The sequence below is a fragment of the Lolium perenne genome, chromosome 5 (assembly GCF_019359855.2).
Source record: "Lolium perenne isolate Kyuss_39 chromosome 5, Kyuss_2.0, whole genome shotgun sequence".
In the NCBI taxonomy this organism is placed as follows: domain Eukaryota; kingdom Viridiplantae; phylum Streptophyta; class Magnoliopsida; order Poales; family Poaceae; genus Lolium; species Lolium perenne.
This window is the reverse complement of record NC_067248.2, coordinates 167,835,877-167,851,291: the sequence shown is the minus strand read 5'-3', so window position 1 is coordinate 167,851,291 and position 15,415 is coordinate 167,835,877. Positions and strand designations below refer to the sequence as shown.

The 15,415-nt window shown below is 47.7% G+C and overlaps 1 protein-coding gene and 1 long non-coding RNA gene across 8 annotated transcripts; both read left to right on the top strand.

Moving 5' to 3' along the window:
• The first annotated feature begins 2,219 nt into the window (after positions 1 to 2,219).
• LOC127300556 (uncharacterized) lies at positions 2,220 to 3,250 on the top strand. The gene is made up of 2 exons (XM_051330688.2): positions 2,220 to 3,001; positions 3,136 to 3,250. Exons 1-2 carry the CDS (start codon positions 2,330 to 2,332, stop codon positions 3,220 to 3,222), a joined length of 759 nt encoding a protein of 252 aa, XP_051186648.1. The 5' UTR covers positions 2,220 to 2,329; the 3' UTR covers positions 3,223 to 3,250.
• Positions 3,251 to 5,828: 2,578 nt separating this feature from the next.
• LOC127300557 (uncharacterized) lies at positions 5,829 to 11,693 on the top strand. Of its 7 annotated transcripts, XR_007851384.2 has the most exons (7): positions 5,829 to 6,408; positions 6,483 to 6,623; positions 6,995 to 7,096; positions 7,201 to 7,278; positions 7,803 to 7,949; positions 8,173 to 11,200; positions 11,312 to 11,693. It is a non-coding gene; the product is annotated as an uncharacterized lncRNA (long non-coding RNA). The 7 variants fall into 7 exon arrangements; XR_007851389.2 differs by having other exon boundaries at positions 5,829 to 6,385; positions 8,173 to 11,693; XR_007851386.2 differs by having other exon boundaries at positions 7,221 to 7,278; positions 8,173 to 11,693.
• Positions 11,694 to 15,415: the final 3,722 nt, after the last annotated feature.

The following is a 15,415-nucleotide window of genomic DNA, read 5'->3' as shown; positions in this document are numbered from 1 at the left end:
GATTCTTATGGTAATTAAAGTTCAGACCTCCTCAGTTCTCGTCCACGACTCTCTGAATATGGATCCGGCGCTTTGGGGCGACATGAGAAAAATGATGCAAAAGTAATTATTTTCATTCATTTGCGCTCTATATCGATCGGCCTATTTCGTTCATCATTTCCTAATATCAAGTAACTAATTAATAACTCTCTTGTTTATTTAATTTTCTTTGCCTCGTAGGGTTTGGAGACGGTTCGTAGATACCAAGGTCGGTGAATTCAAAAAAGAGCTACATTTTAAAATGGCAGTGCGGACGACTGGGATATTCAGCCACCGGGGACCAATCTATGTGGATACTATGTTTGTGAGAGGATCCGGCGCTCCTGCAATGAGCGGGACCAGACGTGTGAGAACAACATCCTGAGGACTAACCTCCGGAAGACGCTTAGTCCAGAAGCTCGCTTCCGACCACTTCAAGAGGAACTAGCTGGATGGTTGGCGAGGGAAGTCATCGATCCTAGAGGAGAACACTATTACGATGACGTAGAACTTTATATGCACCAGAATTTGTAACTAACTTGTTCAAAATTGTATATGGTCATCCGATATTGAATATATATTGTATATGGTCATCCGATATTGAATATATATTGTATATTCCTCTTGAATTCTTTTTGGTTCTAATTTCAAATTTGTTTGAAATTGTACATTCATATGCATGTATGTATACAGTACCGTAGAATATGTGAAACTCCTTCAAAATTAAAACCCAAAAGAAATAAAACAATACAAATTAAAAAGAAACCAGATTTAGGGGGAGGGGGGCTAAAACCCTAAACCCTGCGGAGGCCTTTAGTCGCGGTTGGCCAGAAGAACCGCGACTAAAGGTCCTCCGCCCTGGCGCTCGCCTGCGGCCCACGTGGACGGGCCTTTAGTCGCGGTTCGTAAGGAACCGCGACTAAAGGGGGGGCCTTTAGTCGCGCTGCTTTGGTCGCGGTTGCGCCACCGCGACTAATGGCAGTTGCCAACCGCGACCAAAGCCCTTTTTTCCACCAGTGTAACAGCAGCAAATAAATCTACATATCATTTTTCATGCACGAAATTTCTATAAATCAAAATGCTAATCTGAGCCACCAAATATGTTTTATACCACATCAAGTTGTTATGCCTAAAATAACCAATGTATTGGTGCTCGTAAGCACATAGTTTGCCTCTAGAAAACTGAACTTCAGTACTCCAATGCATGCAAACACGATTCAGCTTAGCTAATCTAATTATCCTCATAGATGATATGGTATAAATGTATGAGCGACAGATAGAAACAAAATGAGTTACATATTCAGTACTCAGGGTATCCCTTCTTGTTGGATTCCCCAAATGCAGCGAGTGCGTCCGTGCCGTCTTGGACGTCCTGGAGCAGGTAGTCGCTGCAGAGGCAGCGGTAGATGATGCAGTCTGTGAGGAGGTTGGCGATGTTGAGCTTCGGGTTGGACCGGTTCAGTCAACCGTGGTAGTCAGTTCCAGTTTGAATTTTTGGATGGATGTGAGAGAAGATTGTATGTTGGTGGGTGGCATATGGACCAAATGGCGGCAACTTCTGAATTTTTATGTCATTGATACATCAGGCATCACATCCATCCTAAGGACTTCTGTATATTTTACTGCAGTTTGCAAGTTCCGGCCGAGAAGAAAAAAGGTAGCGAAGGGGAAGCAACACAGGCACTGTCCGCCTGCATGTGCAATCTCAACAACTTCAGTACTGAGCTCAGCAGCTTGGGGATTCTGCGATGCTCTCAGCGAGGCTATCAGGCTAACCAATTCCTGAGGGAGACGCTAAGGTACAAGCGTGCTTGTTGATGTACATGGCGACCCAACCCACCTTCCCAGTGGCGGCGCCCGAATTCCCCGGACACCCCGCGTGCCTCCCGCCGGCGGCTCTGCAGAAGGCTCGATCTTGTGTCACCCTCGTCGCCGGAAGGAGGCCCCTGGCGCCGTTGGTGATGCAGGGGTTGCGTGAGACGGTCGCGGCCGCCGCCTCCGTCAGGCCGACGTGCCGTTCTCAAGCTCTTGCCGTTCGCCTGGAAGGCTGGAACCAGCGGCAGACCTGCAGCAGGCCCAATCTCCTGTCGCGAGTGATGCAGCAGGCCCAAAATCGTTGTTGTTTCGACAGCGGAGACCGGACATAATAGGAGGACCGATTATTATGTCCAGTCAAGGCTGGGCACGGCAGCATCGCTATCTAGACAATCTAGTATATCTATCCTACGTGCGCAGCGCACACAATACATACTCGATCTAGATATTACTACCCAGATCATAATACGTACTCGATCATTGATCGATCGAATCCATGGCGCCGGCGGCGGTGCAACAGCAGATCCTCCTCCCGGACTTTATGCTAGAGGAAATCTTTGCGCGGCTGCCGCGCAAGGCGTTTCACCGTTGCCGCTGCCTCTCCCGCGCCTGGGCCTCCACGCTGTCCTCCTCCGACTCCATCGACCGCAACCTTGCCGCTCGAGGCAAGATGCGGCTGGACTACCATGATCTCATGAAGTCCTTGGTATTCGGGTGCTGCGTTCCCTGCGGCGCCGACAAATATAACGAGATCGGGATCGATGTGGACGGTGAGCTCTCCGAGGAAGAAGAAGAAGAAGATATCGATACGAGAGAGGAGTACCGCACGAGAGGCTATGTGGAGGTGGACAAAGACTACCGCATCCAAATGGCCGAGATGCAGGCGATGCTCCACGAACGCCAGCTAAAGTTTGAAGAGATCTTCCCTGACTTCAGCCACCACGATCGCGACATAATTCCATACGGCGCTCTCCATCCTCGGATCCGACAGCCATTACTGGAAGAAGAAGTAGCAGGTCCCTCGTCGAATTCCTTGGGCGGACAAGGCGAAACAGAAGTATGCATCAACTTCATGCCGATTCGTGGTCGCCAGAAGACGGAAGAGGAGGTCGACCAAGAAATCATCGCTTTCCTGAGCGGATGTCTCGCTATGGACCCAAAGCCACAGGTACTCATGACTGAGACGTTTTTATTTTCTGGCAAATACATAGCACTATATAGCTTAGTTCGTATTGACCTACTAAAATGCATGAATGTAGATATATCCAATGACCATGTATTTGCATGCATTGTCTGTTGCAGTTCTTAAAGGAGCTTGATACATACCGGTGGACAGATCAGCAGGACTCTGAATCTGACGACGATATTATTGGGCACGGATACTACTAGGAGGATTCTGAGAAGGATTGCTGCTGACTTCTAAATCTAAACTTACCTATTTATATGTCTCTCTACCTATTTATATAATAGATTTCCTCCATTTTATGAAATTTATCTTAACTTTATCTAACCCTGGGTGTATCTAAGACAAGTTTCGATAAATTCAAACTGAGACAAAGTTAAAATAATTTCCATGGGACAGAGAAGATATAAGATATGTCTATCTATAGTTATTTATACGGTAGCAACTATGCAACTGCATGTGCAAGCTCTACCTTAACTACAAGCATGTATTTATCTTCATTTCGATAAAGGAATATATTAATATCGCAAAGCTACCAATTACGTCTTGCCTCTGCAACAACGTCATACCATAATGGAGTTCCGCTATAATGGTCTGGTCCTTGCAGCAGCAACATAAACACCACCATGACAACATTTGAAGTTCAAATTCTTCAAAAGCAATGCCTTCAAAAAGGAACAATGCATACGCGTCATCGTCCGATCATAGATTTTAGGTTTTCACCCTGCAGGAAGTTTCCGCTCAAAAAACAATGCCTTCAATAAGATCATTGTCAGTTACAACCAGTTAAAGCCAGACTTTAGATTTTCACCCGAAAGATAGGACATTAAACTTCTGTTGTGCTGACGCCCCACTCGCATGCCGACGCTATGAAGCCCGAAACACCAAACTATAGGTCTAAATTAACAGAGTGCAACTAATGCCTAAGGTAGAGCATAGCAGTGGAAGTATGCAGCAAGACAGTACTGCTTCTTAGTAGTTGATTCATTAGTTTCCGTTAAACAACTGTTCGGCTACCTTCTCCTGTGCACCGTCTTGCATTTTACCTTCGTCAATACCGAATTGTATCTTTCCTGGTACTGCTATGAGATACTGGTCGAACGAACTAAGCCAGACTGAAGATGTTATATGCTCCTTGCAACAAAATTCCATGATGAAGCTGTAAGATTTAGTGAACTTTACGAGCTGAACTTCCTTTCTGCCATTGCCCTTCGGCTAGTCTCACTTTGCTGCTAGGTGTAGAATGTGCCTTTGATATACAAACTTTTTTTTTTTAAAGGCGCCACTACGGACGCTCTCCCTCTCCCTTATCTCTATCTTAGAGAGGCGAAAAGGGAGGAGCCTAGTTTCCCTCCGTCCACCGCCGCCGGCGAGGGCGCTGGCTCCCTCTCTCTTCTCTCGTCGCTCCGGCGGCGGGGGGAGAGTGGGGGAGCTCCAGCTCCTTTGGCCTGGCGTGTAGATAGGTGTAGGGTAGGTCTTTTGGGTGGTGGCGCTCGGTCGGTGCCGACGCCGCCGCCGCAAATAAAGTGTTCCGGGCCTCTACCTCGACGGCGCTCTGTGGAGACGACGAGGAGCCGCGGACATGTATCTTCGCCGCTCGTTCTGGATGGCGGAGGTTGGGTTCCCAGGCGAGTTCTTCGAGGCGTTGGCGGAGCTCTTGTCAGGGGATTTTGTTCTTCTGCTTCTACCGCGCCACGGCGTCGTCTCCTCCAGCGCCGCCGGGAAGCTAGAAGAAGGTGTACAGGAGTGAAGTTGACTGCTGCTGACGCTGTCCTTGGTGGCGATCTCGGCAGTCGGGAGAGGATAGTGGTTCGGGAGCGGACTGATGGCCCGTCGGCGGCAGCTCTGCCGATTTTCCCCGCTTTGTTCGGTGTGCTTCGGTGGAGTTGGGCTCCGATCTATAGCATGGGGATGATCCCCGGTCGATGCGCCCCAACGTCAACGGCTCCTCCGTGCGGGGAGCTTCTCCTTCGACTCGCAAAGCCAGCGACGGCGAGGTGCTGGATCGGATCCGATGCGATGTGGAGAAGATGGTGTGCAGGGACTCCCAGGGGCCTTTTTGTTTTTTCGTATTTTTTCAGGGGTCTTTCTGCAGTTGTTCCTGGACGCGTGTACTTTCCCGTGTCTTCTGGTGGTTTCCGTGTGTGTTGTATCACTGATGTTTTAAATTAATGAACGCGGTTACCTCTCAAAAAAAAAAAAACTTTTACAGATTTGTCATTGTACATAGCCCTTTTTTTTGCTTGTAGGTTATCATTGTACAGGCTGACGAAGTGCTAATCTGGGTCGGCTTGTTCCAGTGCCCTCCGTTTTTATTTACCATGTGTTTTGACTTTAGTCAAAGTAAAAGTTTCTGAAGTTTGACCAAGGACATAGAAAAAAATATCAACATCTAAAATTGAATATTTACAAAAGATAAAAATACAATTAAGATGATTTTAATGGTATTAATTTTATATTTTAAATATTAATATTTTTCCTAAATTATACCCTATATAAAGTTTAGACAAATTCACGATTGCTTTGGACACTGTTTATGAGCTAATTTTTTCCAATAATCTATAGACACGTAACCCTCATCTTCTCTTTCTCACCGTGTAAACCACATGGTAATTTCCCGTCTGCCTTTTTTTTTTGGTACATAGAGTACCGGTTACCGGTTCCTAGGCCTCAGTCATCCTTATTGCCTCTAACTTTTTCCGGTTAGGATTTGTCTGCATTCTCCAAAAAAAAAAAACTAGTGGGTGGGTCCTACCCTCCACCGTTTTGACCGAGCTCTGAGGGAGAGCAAATCCCCAACGCATCTCCTCGCTATCCCGTTGGTGCACGACCTAGCTCCAGCTCTGCTCCTACCACCCCTCGCCCTCCCCATCTCTGCCGCCGATCGTGAGGCCTCCATGGACGGCGCTGCGGGGAGCTCCCGGATGGGTCGGACGCCGGCCATGGTCTCCACCGCATCGCTGTGTGCCGTTGCTCTCGCCGGGACGGTGGCCTCGGGGCGGAGCAGGCGCGGGCCGGGGACGCCAACCACCGGGCGGGGCAGGCGCGTGCCGGAGGCGGCACCCTTGGGACGGAGAAGACGTGGGCCTGGGACGATGACCTTGGGGCGGCGGCAGCGACCTTGGGTCCTTGGGGCGGAGCACACGCGGGCTGGCGGCGGCCACGTTGGGGCGAAGCAGGCCGGGGCTGGCGGCGTCCATGTTGGGGCGGAGCAGGCAGGGCACGGCGGCGGCCCCTTCGGAGTGGAGCAGGCAAGCACACAGACGCCCAACACAGATTGCGGGAGCCGGCCGTGGTCATCGCCCCTGATGTGTTGCTGGCTGCCGCTCCACGCCATGGAGGTTGCCACAAGTGTAGACTGGAGACGCGGTGGTGCCCTCTACATGTTAGATGTAGGTTGCCTCTTCTTTTCTTCTCCGATGGGTGACATCTCCTTTATCTAATTTTCTCTTCTACCATGATTCAGATGCGTGCAGCAGGCAACCTAGATGTTGTTGTGCTCTAACACAGCAGGGGCGACACACAAGAGCTATCTGGCGACTCAGCGATCGACGAGCTTGCTGAACACGAGCATGGTTGATATTCAGGCTACTACTGACACGGCCAGGTAACTCATCCTTTCCCTCTCCTCCCTGACTCCCTCTCTCTCGCATCTTCTACTGTATTTAGTTTTTGCAGTTCAGTCGACACAGGCTGTAGCATGTGTATTCTGCACCGTAACAATTTTCTTGAGTCAACGTCAATTTCGACATTCCGACAGCATGGCATGACTGACAGACATCTTATGTTTCGAACTATTCATACACATTGTCCTGATTCAGTCACACTGCTATGCAAATTGTACATTTTCACTTCAAATATATACCATGGAATTATGTCGTTTTTTGAGTTCCACCAATGATGCTACGATTATATTCTTGAAATTTATCATCTCTTATTGCATATTTTTATTTGATGATCTAGCTAGCATATTTGTAGGAAGAATTGGCAATCTCTGAATTGGAGTTTCTCAATGAGAAAGGAGCACAGGATGGCATGTGGAGAGTACTCCTGGACGCACTTGCATAAGAGACTGGGCAGGTTTGTATGCAATGTCATTTAGTGATAAATGCAACTTTTGCTTTTTTCGATCTATCTGCAGTTGCATGATCCTAGCATTGTATTTATCTCATCCTTACGTGTAGCTGGATCCATCTCGGCGCAGATCCTGCTCAGTTCTAACGAGCCACCCCTCTTGACGTATGTGCGCCACAGCTGCTCCGGTAAGGTCCTGCTCGCGTGGGATACCGCCTAGGGGTGGGACTTCTACCTGCTCGCTCTCTCCTGCTAAGAGATTATTATATTTGCAAATTTTGTTTGTTATTGGAATTTGGTTCTTATAAAAAATAGATAGAGTTGGATGCTTCTCCAAAGTGCATATTCAGTAGTTTCTTCACAATGTAGTTCAGATCAAGAGTTTGGAGGCGCCTTCTTATAAATATTAGAGTTTTTTATTTTAAATCAGGTCATTCTTTGTCTTGAATGGAAGTTATCTTTTTGTTGCTCCTACAGATACCATTCATGCAGGATTAAGAGGTTTCAACTCTACAAATTTCTATTATGTTGTCTTTTTACTTATTCCTGCATTTTTTTATCTTAAGAATCGAATATGTCCTAAATGGAATAAAATGAACACTATATGACCTATTTAGAAGTCTCTCTAACAGTTCCTCTTCGATTGCCGTTTTCTCTGACTGCCTCTTCTGGACATATTTATCTTTGTACTAAAGCAGATGGTTGTGTCTAGGTCACAACGGCAATGCAGACAACTTTGGTCAAGGATGTCTGGCGGCGAGGCCATCTATGTAAGACACTTGCGCGTGTCATGGGCATCTAGGAAGACAAAGATTAAGAAATCTAGATGAATTTGATTTCATCATGGTCTGACTGTGAGGTACTATACCCAGCACACACTTTCATGATGCATGTTTATTTAACACACTTATTGCTACAGAAACATTGGCTATCGTTTTATTTTGGATATATCTCTGATCATCAAATTCATAATCGTTTAATTACCAGTCCACTTGCTGTTGGTTCGCTTATTGTTCTTTTTTCTTATCTTCTCCTAAAGGTACCAATTGTAGCTGATACGGTGTAGATTTTTTCCCTCTCAGGCTCATTACTGTGCTTATTCGCACAAGGTAACATCAGTGCAGCCGATCGCCTGGTTCTTTGCATTTGCAATGGGCAAAAAGTAAGACCAGTGCAGCCGACTACCTGATTCTTTGCATTCGCACAATATTCAGTCTCAGCGAGTCATTTTAGGCTAACATGATTCACACTGCAGGGATGAATTATTTATAAGTTTAGCACATTTCATTTTCAGGTATGCCGTGACAGCACGGAACGGTCAACTTAACGGATTCCTTCCGTCCGTGCTCTTTCTGCGGGTTTCAGACAAGGGCTTAGGGAAAACTAAGAAAAAACTAAGGAGCTGGGAAAAACTGAGTACAACTAAGAACCTGAGGGCACGAAAATAGAAATCACTATCCTCTAACATCAGAATGGGATAAATAGAGTCCTCTATACACTATCGTAATATCTTTTAGATATTTTAAAATGAATTAGATATGAACCAAAATTATTGAACCTACAAACTAAAAAAAATGTGTAGGTATATGCATTTACGAGAAAAAAAAATCTTAAAGAAGGTCGGTGGTTATGAGCTCAGTATTTATTTTTTCTTCTACTCCACCCGCTGACCCTTGTCATATCCATAATGCTCTCGAAGCTGCTGGCTTGAACCGAGTTGTTCCAAAGGAAAATTTAAACTACTAGAGCCGGTGAAAAGATCCACATTGACCGTCGGTGATTGAGCTCTCTCTGCCGCGGGCCCAAAGTATGTGATATCACGTTGAATGTCTCGCCACTATCAACAAAATAAATAGTATCCTCTTGTATGTCTCCATGAGCGGCAATGGACTTGCAAAAGCGTTCGCTGACGAAAAACGCATGCCCGTCTAACCCACCTGAAACCGGCACCCATACGGATGTCCTGACGTTCAACTCGAAAACTTCCATCTTGCGGGTAAAGCTGACATCATAGTATGGCCACTGTACTTGTCGCTTCACCACGAACAACTTCCCGCGTGACTTGACCAAGTACCAAATGATACCGACGATGTCCTTGGGATCGTTGGGCACCTCGTCGTCTTCCCAGTAGGTAATGCCTGAGAACAACATGTCATCGCCAGTTTTCGCCCTTATTTCTCTTATAGCGCGCATGCTATCCTCCTCTTCGATCAATACTTCATCATAGCCGTTCTCGGCTCCGTAATTGTCGTCGTCCTCATCAACGTCCCTCCACACACGGAAATAATAATTTCCAGGAGGGTGCTTGATAAGGCGCGCAAAGCCCGTAACATGGGGTAAGCCGTTGTTATTGAAGGCAATATCGAGAGAGACAAGGTCCTCCGCTTGAGTGATCCCATATAGTTTGTCACCGAAGAATGCGATGTCGATGATGTACATGAAGGGAGCTGCTCGTGGCTCCGGCAGCCACACACCTTTCCCTGGCCGAATCAAGATGATAGGGTGGTTCCAGTTGTTGGTCATGACAGCGATGATATCATCGGGGGTGGACCGCATGACCACCTTGCGAACCTCGAAAAGCTCGGAAACATCGCCGATGACAGCGTCGAGCTCGGGGAGCGGCACGGTCGTGTTGGAGAAAGGATTGTGGAGGAAGTAGTATCTACACTTATTATCGTCGTCGAGGCAGTCGAGGGCGAGCCAGCTGTCGGTAGAGCCAATACATCTCGCGTTCTTGGGCAGAGAGGGTACCCGGAGGCGCGAGCTACAGTCGGAGGGCGCCATGAAGGAGCAATCTGTCGTGACGATCCACGGTATCGGCCACGGAGCGGCAACGTGCTCGCGCATCGCCGAACACCAGGACCGGCACACGGCCCTGAAGCGAGCGCCGTCGGCGTAAGCCGACTGGCCTGAGCGAAGCGCCGCCCGGAAGCGAGCGGCATGGAAAGGAAGGAGCTGTAGGGCTTTAGAGCACAACGCAGAGAGGCGACTCCGGCCAGCAGGTGACTCAACGCGGTCCATGACGAGGCGGTCGACGACGAGGCCCAGCAGTTCCGGCGGGAGTTGCGACCACGGCGGAATCGCCGACGCCATGGATGCCGGTGGCTTGATTGAGTTAGTGGATCGCGTAACCTGCGTACTCGGAACGACCCGTACGTACTGGCGCGCGGCTTCACCATATATGGAGGAAGAGATGGTGTCCGATTCAGAAAGGAGTCCGGGTCTTGCACGCAGCACGCCTCCACCGGGACTGAAGCCACGCAGCACGCGCGCAGTCAGAAAGGAGGCACGGGCCAGCCTAGCAAGCCAAGGGCGCGAGCCAGGACGGCTAGGCGCGGAAAAGGATCCACACACATACAGGCGCTCCTCTCCTGCTTAAGGCTGAAGCCGAGCAGAGTCGCTTTCGCACCAAAGCCGCTCGCCAGCCGCTCGCATGGCTCCCATCCAGTTGCGTTCGCACCAAAGTCGCTCGCTCGTCTGCTGCTGCCGGCCAGATGCGTACGGTAGTATCGGCAAATTAACAACAAGGAACAAGTTTGGCCAAATTAAAACGAGAAATCTATTTCTTGCCAGGGCACCATCTAGTCTTAGGCAGTGCTCCCGAGCTGTGCCGTCCGATTTCGATCGGATGACTCATGTACATTTGCCTCCCACCTACCACGTCCGATAATAAGAAATTAATCACGTCCAGGAGAGAGAGACCGCTCGTGAGCCCAGTAAAATTCCCCATTCGCTTGTCCTCCCTCAACCCCTCCGCTCTCTTCGCCTACACAATCTCTTCGTCGGAGGCGACGATCGGCAGCCACATCGAGCAGTGAGGCGGCGGAGGGCGGTGGTGGCGCCTTGGGCGGGTGGCAGGGTGCAGGCGGATCGGGCGGATGGCGCGGTGGCGCTGATTCAACGGCGACGGGCGCGATGCAGTGGCCCGCGCTAATTCAACGGCGACGGGCGCGATGTAGGTCGACGGCGCGACGCGGTGGTGGCGCCTCGGGAGGGCGGCACGGTGGCGGTATATCGTGCGGGAGGCGCGGTGGCGGTGATTCAACGGCGACGGCGACGGCGCGACGTGGTGGCGGAGATTCAACATCGAGTGCGCGCCGCATCGCGCCGGTGAGTACCTCAGCCACAGCCTATACCTCTCCCTCTAGGGATCACCGGCTTCTTGTTCTGAAAGGAATCCGCCCCACTCCCTTTGATCTGATCTGAATTTTTGTCCCAAAGGGAATGGGGTCCGAATCCAGGCAGGCTATTTCTCGAGCTACACCATGAACAGAGAAGGACTCGCACATGCTCAGATTCCGAGCACAGCCTCATCAAGGATGTAACTGTAGCAGTTTTTCCCCAGTTCTATTGGAACTAGATGTACTTCCGGTGTTTTTTATACATGCAGAATGATGAAAAAAATAGGATGTAGTTTTCTCCAATTTTAAATGAAAGTTTTGCATCCGGATGTATATTTTATCCTTTTTCTACATCCGAAATGTTGAATTGATTAACGTGTAAAATACTAGTATGTGTTTTGTGATCCTAGTTTTTCTGCATCTGAATGTAATTTTATCCTTTTTTCTACATCCAAAATCTTGAACGGATCAAGGTTGTGAAACACAGTATGTTTTGTACCCCCAATTTTGTGTATGTAGATGTAACTTTTTCACTTTTCTACATCCACCGCTGCCTTTCTTACATCACCAATTGGAATCACAAAGTAGTAATATAAGTAATTTTCGAGAAATTTTGCGAGAACTAGACAAAGTTACATCATTCTTTATTTAGATTATTCTTCATTTTTACAGAACACGCGGACACCGGTTGTGTGGTTGCATGCACTCAAGATGAGAAAGGGGGACCACAACCATTTTATTTTGTAGAAATCGTGGGGCGGTCTCATGTGTGGGGCTGGTTTATACGGGAAAGAATAATGTTGCACCGCATCACCCCCATTCTATTTTCGGTTACCTGTCACTATCAACTTGTAGGCCCACTTTCTATTTAGGGAAATATTCTGTTCGGACATGAGGGCACCGCGGTAGACTATTCGGTGCCTGGGCACCATGTAGAATCGTCCAAATTAAAATCTAGCCGCGCGCTTCCGGCCGGCCTTGAATTTAATCCCAACACAGCTAGTAGTACATAGCAACCATGCCACGATATATGCTCCTTTTTCTTCTCATCTGAAATCAGTCGGGAGGATTTGACGATACAGAACTAGATCAAGCCACTTACATGTGCACAATATGGGGATCACCTTTGAATTTTCCGGCCGACATCCCATTCAACCGATGACGGCGATGGCTCCCCAGATCATACTGTAAGAGGAGAACAAGATGAGCAAGACCACAACCTCCTCTCCTCTCCTCTCCAAAGTCCAAAGTCACAAATCACAAGTTACAAGTCACAAGTCAAGTCACACACGTGCCACCGCACACGGCTTTGGTGATGATGGACTCTTATAAATAGATGGAGGCGGGAGGGAAGAGCCACATGCTGGGGGAGCTCAGGTTCTTCACTTCTTCCTCTGTTGGGAAGAATCTTGATGGATGGTCCAGATGAAAATACCCATGGATCGCTGGCGTGGAAGGAAATTAATGCCGTGGAAGGAAATTAATGCCTGGCCAAAAAACGAGGCACGGAATTCAATGACTCATGCATGGTTGGCTGGTCATTGGTTGCTCCCCCCCCCCCCCATGATTCTCATCTCTCAAATAACTAGGGTAAACGCTATCTATCGTAGTCCGATGCAAATGAAAACGTCGGAATGATCCGATGCCACACAATCCTATTTCATCGCACGGCCCGCATGCATCAGTCCTTCTGAAAGAAAACGCTTCATAGTTCGAGGGCATGCCCCTCTCGCCAAATACTTGCATGCGCCTTGATTTATTTGGCCGTGAACTCTGCTACACATCCTTCGATTCAATTCATCCGACATTTGTACGGCTGAAACATCCAACCCTTCTTAGTTTGGTGCCAGGTAAATGCAGCATACCGCCGGATTTTGCATCATAGGTACCATAGAATGTCCTGTCAATGTTTGGGCTGGAACGATACCCTCGTCCGGTATCGGTTGCGTGTTTATATAGCACAGGAAAAGCCCCTGGCGTGGCATGTACAATACATATTGGATCGGTGTACAACACGGTATACAAAACATGTTACAAGGCGGAATATAACTCTAACAACCTCCCTTAATCTAAACCTTGGAAAGGTTGAGATTACGCTTGAACTCATCTAGCTTCTTGACTGGAAGTGCCTTTTGTAAAGCCGTCTGCAACTTGATCTTTGCTAGAACAAAACGAATAGCTAGCTGATTCTTTGCAACTCTTTCTCTAACAAAGTGGGAGTCCATTTCTATGTGCTTGGTACGAGCATGAATAGCATCTAAATTGTCACACCAAAGACTTGGTTTTTGCTTCAATTTTACTCCAAGTTCTGCAAGAAGAGCTTCTACCCAAATCAATTCAGATGTAGCATTAGCAAGAGCCTTATATTCAGCCTTAGTACTAGACCGAGACACCGTAGCTTGTTTTCTAGCACTCCAGGAGACCAAGTTAGGCCCAACAAATATAGGAAAACCACCTGTGAAACGTCTATCATCAAGGCAACCTGCCCAATATGCATTTGAAAAGGCACTAAGAAGTGTGGATGAGGATGCTGTAAAAGTAATTCCAAGTTTCAATGTATCCTTCACATATCTAAGAATTCTTTTTACGGCTGTCCAATGTTCTATAGTTGGAGCATGAAGATAGTGTCATACTTTGTTAACAGAAAAGGACAAGTTTGGCCGTGTCAATGTTAGATACTGTAAAGCTCCAACTATGCTCCTGTAATGAGATGAATCTTCAGAGCCAAGAGATGTACCATCTCTAATAGATAATTTCTCAGATGATGACAATGGTGTAGGAGCCGACTTGCATGCAAGCATGCCAACTTTAGCAAGTATGTCTGTAGCATATTTTTCCTGTGTTAAGAAAAAACCATCCCGTGTCTTCTTTACCTCAGTGCCAAGGAAATAATGTAAGTCACCTAAATCTTTAATAGCAAAATTCTCATTGAGATTCCGATGAAGAACAGAAATGGCATCATCAGAGGAGCTTGTGACTATGATATCATCAACATAAATTAGCACAAATATGGTGATACCTGACTTGGTGTAGAGAAATAGTGAAGTGTCAGCTCTGGATGGTGCAAAACCAAGATTGCACAATTTAGAACTCAAGATGGAATACCATGCACGAGGAGCTTTCAATCCATATATAGTTTTGTCAAGTTTGCAAATATAATACGGAGCGCGAGGATCTTCAAATCCTGGAGGTTGTTTCATGTAGACCTCCTCTTCAAGAACACCATGAAGAAACGCGTTCTTGACATCTAGCTGTTTTAAACTCCATCCACGAGAAACAGAGATAGCCAAAACAGTTCGAATGGTAGCAATTTTAACCACTGTACTGAAAGTATCCTCATAATCAATGTCATACTTTTGCTTAAATTCTTTTGCTACTAATCTTTCCTTGTATCTATCAATTGTCCCATCTGCTCTTCTTTTGATGCGATAAACCCACTTGCAGTCAATCAAATTTCTATTTCAGCGTGGAGGAACAAGGTGCCATGTTTTGTTGATCATCAAAGCATCATACTCCTCTTCCATCGCTTTTCTCTAGTTTGAATCATCAAGAGCCTCAGTCAAAGTGCAAGGTTCACCTATAACGGAAAGCATGCCATATCTGACTGTACCATCAGTATATATTTTTGGTTTCTTTATACCTTTCTGGAGACGAGTGCGAGGAGGTGAAGGTGGTGGTGTAGTTTGTACAGGAGGCGGCGGTGCCAAATCATCAGCACCACCAGAGGCTGTAGCTTCCCTGGTCGCAGAGGATCCAGAAGATCCTGCCGCGCTAGGCGACGAGGAACGTGGCGACGTGGGCATGTTCGGCGCCTCTTCGCGCCCACCAGAGGGCGCCCGCGAAGACGCGACGCAGGACGAGCCAGCCACGAACTGCCGCGTTGCAGGCGGGGATGGGGCAACAGCGTGGGCAGGGAGAATCTCCCCCAGGTGGCGCGCCGAGATCGTCCTCTGGATCCGGCGCTGAATCTGACGCAGAGGAATGTTCCTCCTCGTGTCTGGAGCCAGTTTCGTCCGTTTCTGACTCAACTTCTTCAATTTATGGTGCACTCGAAGCTCCGTTTTCAGTGCGATTTTCTTCAGCATGCTCAATATTCTGCAACACATTAGGAACAGGAATAATAGGAGACATATGCTCATCAATATTTTATGCAACCCCATGTGATAAAAATGTGGAGGATGTAGGGAGGAGTAAGATTTCTTGC

Bases quoted from the DNA above. Each gene is read 5' to 3' on its own strand.
- LOC127300556 (XM_051330688.2), top strand. From the start codon at position 2,330: ATGGCGCCGGCGGCGGTGCAACAGCAGATCCTCCTCCCGGACTTTATG. The intron at 3,002-3,135 runs GTACTCATGACT...TGTCTGTTGCAG, and splicing joins CTATGGACCCAAAGCCACAG to TTCTTAAAGGAGCTTGATAC.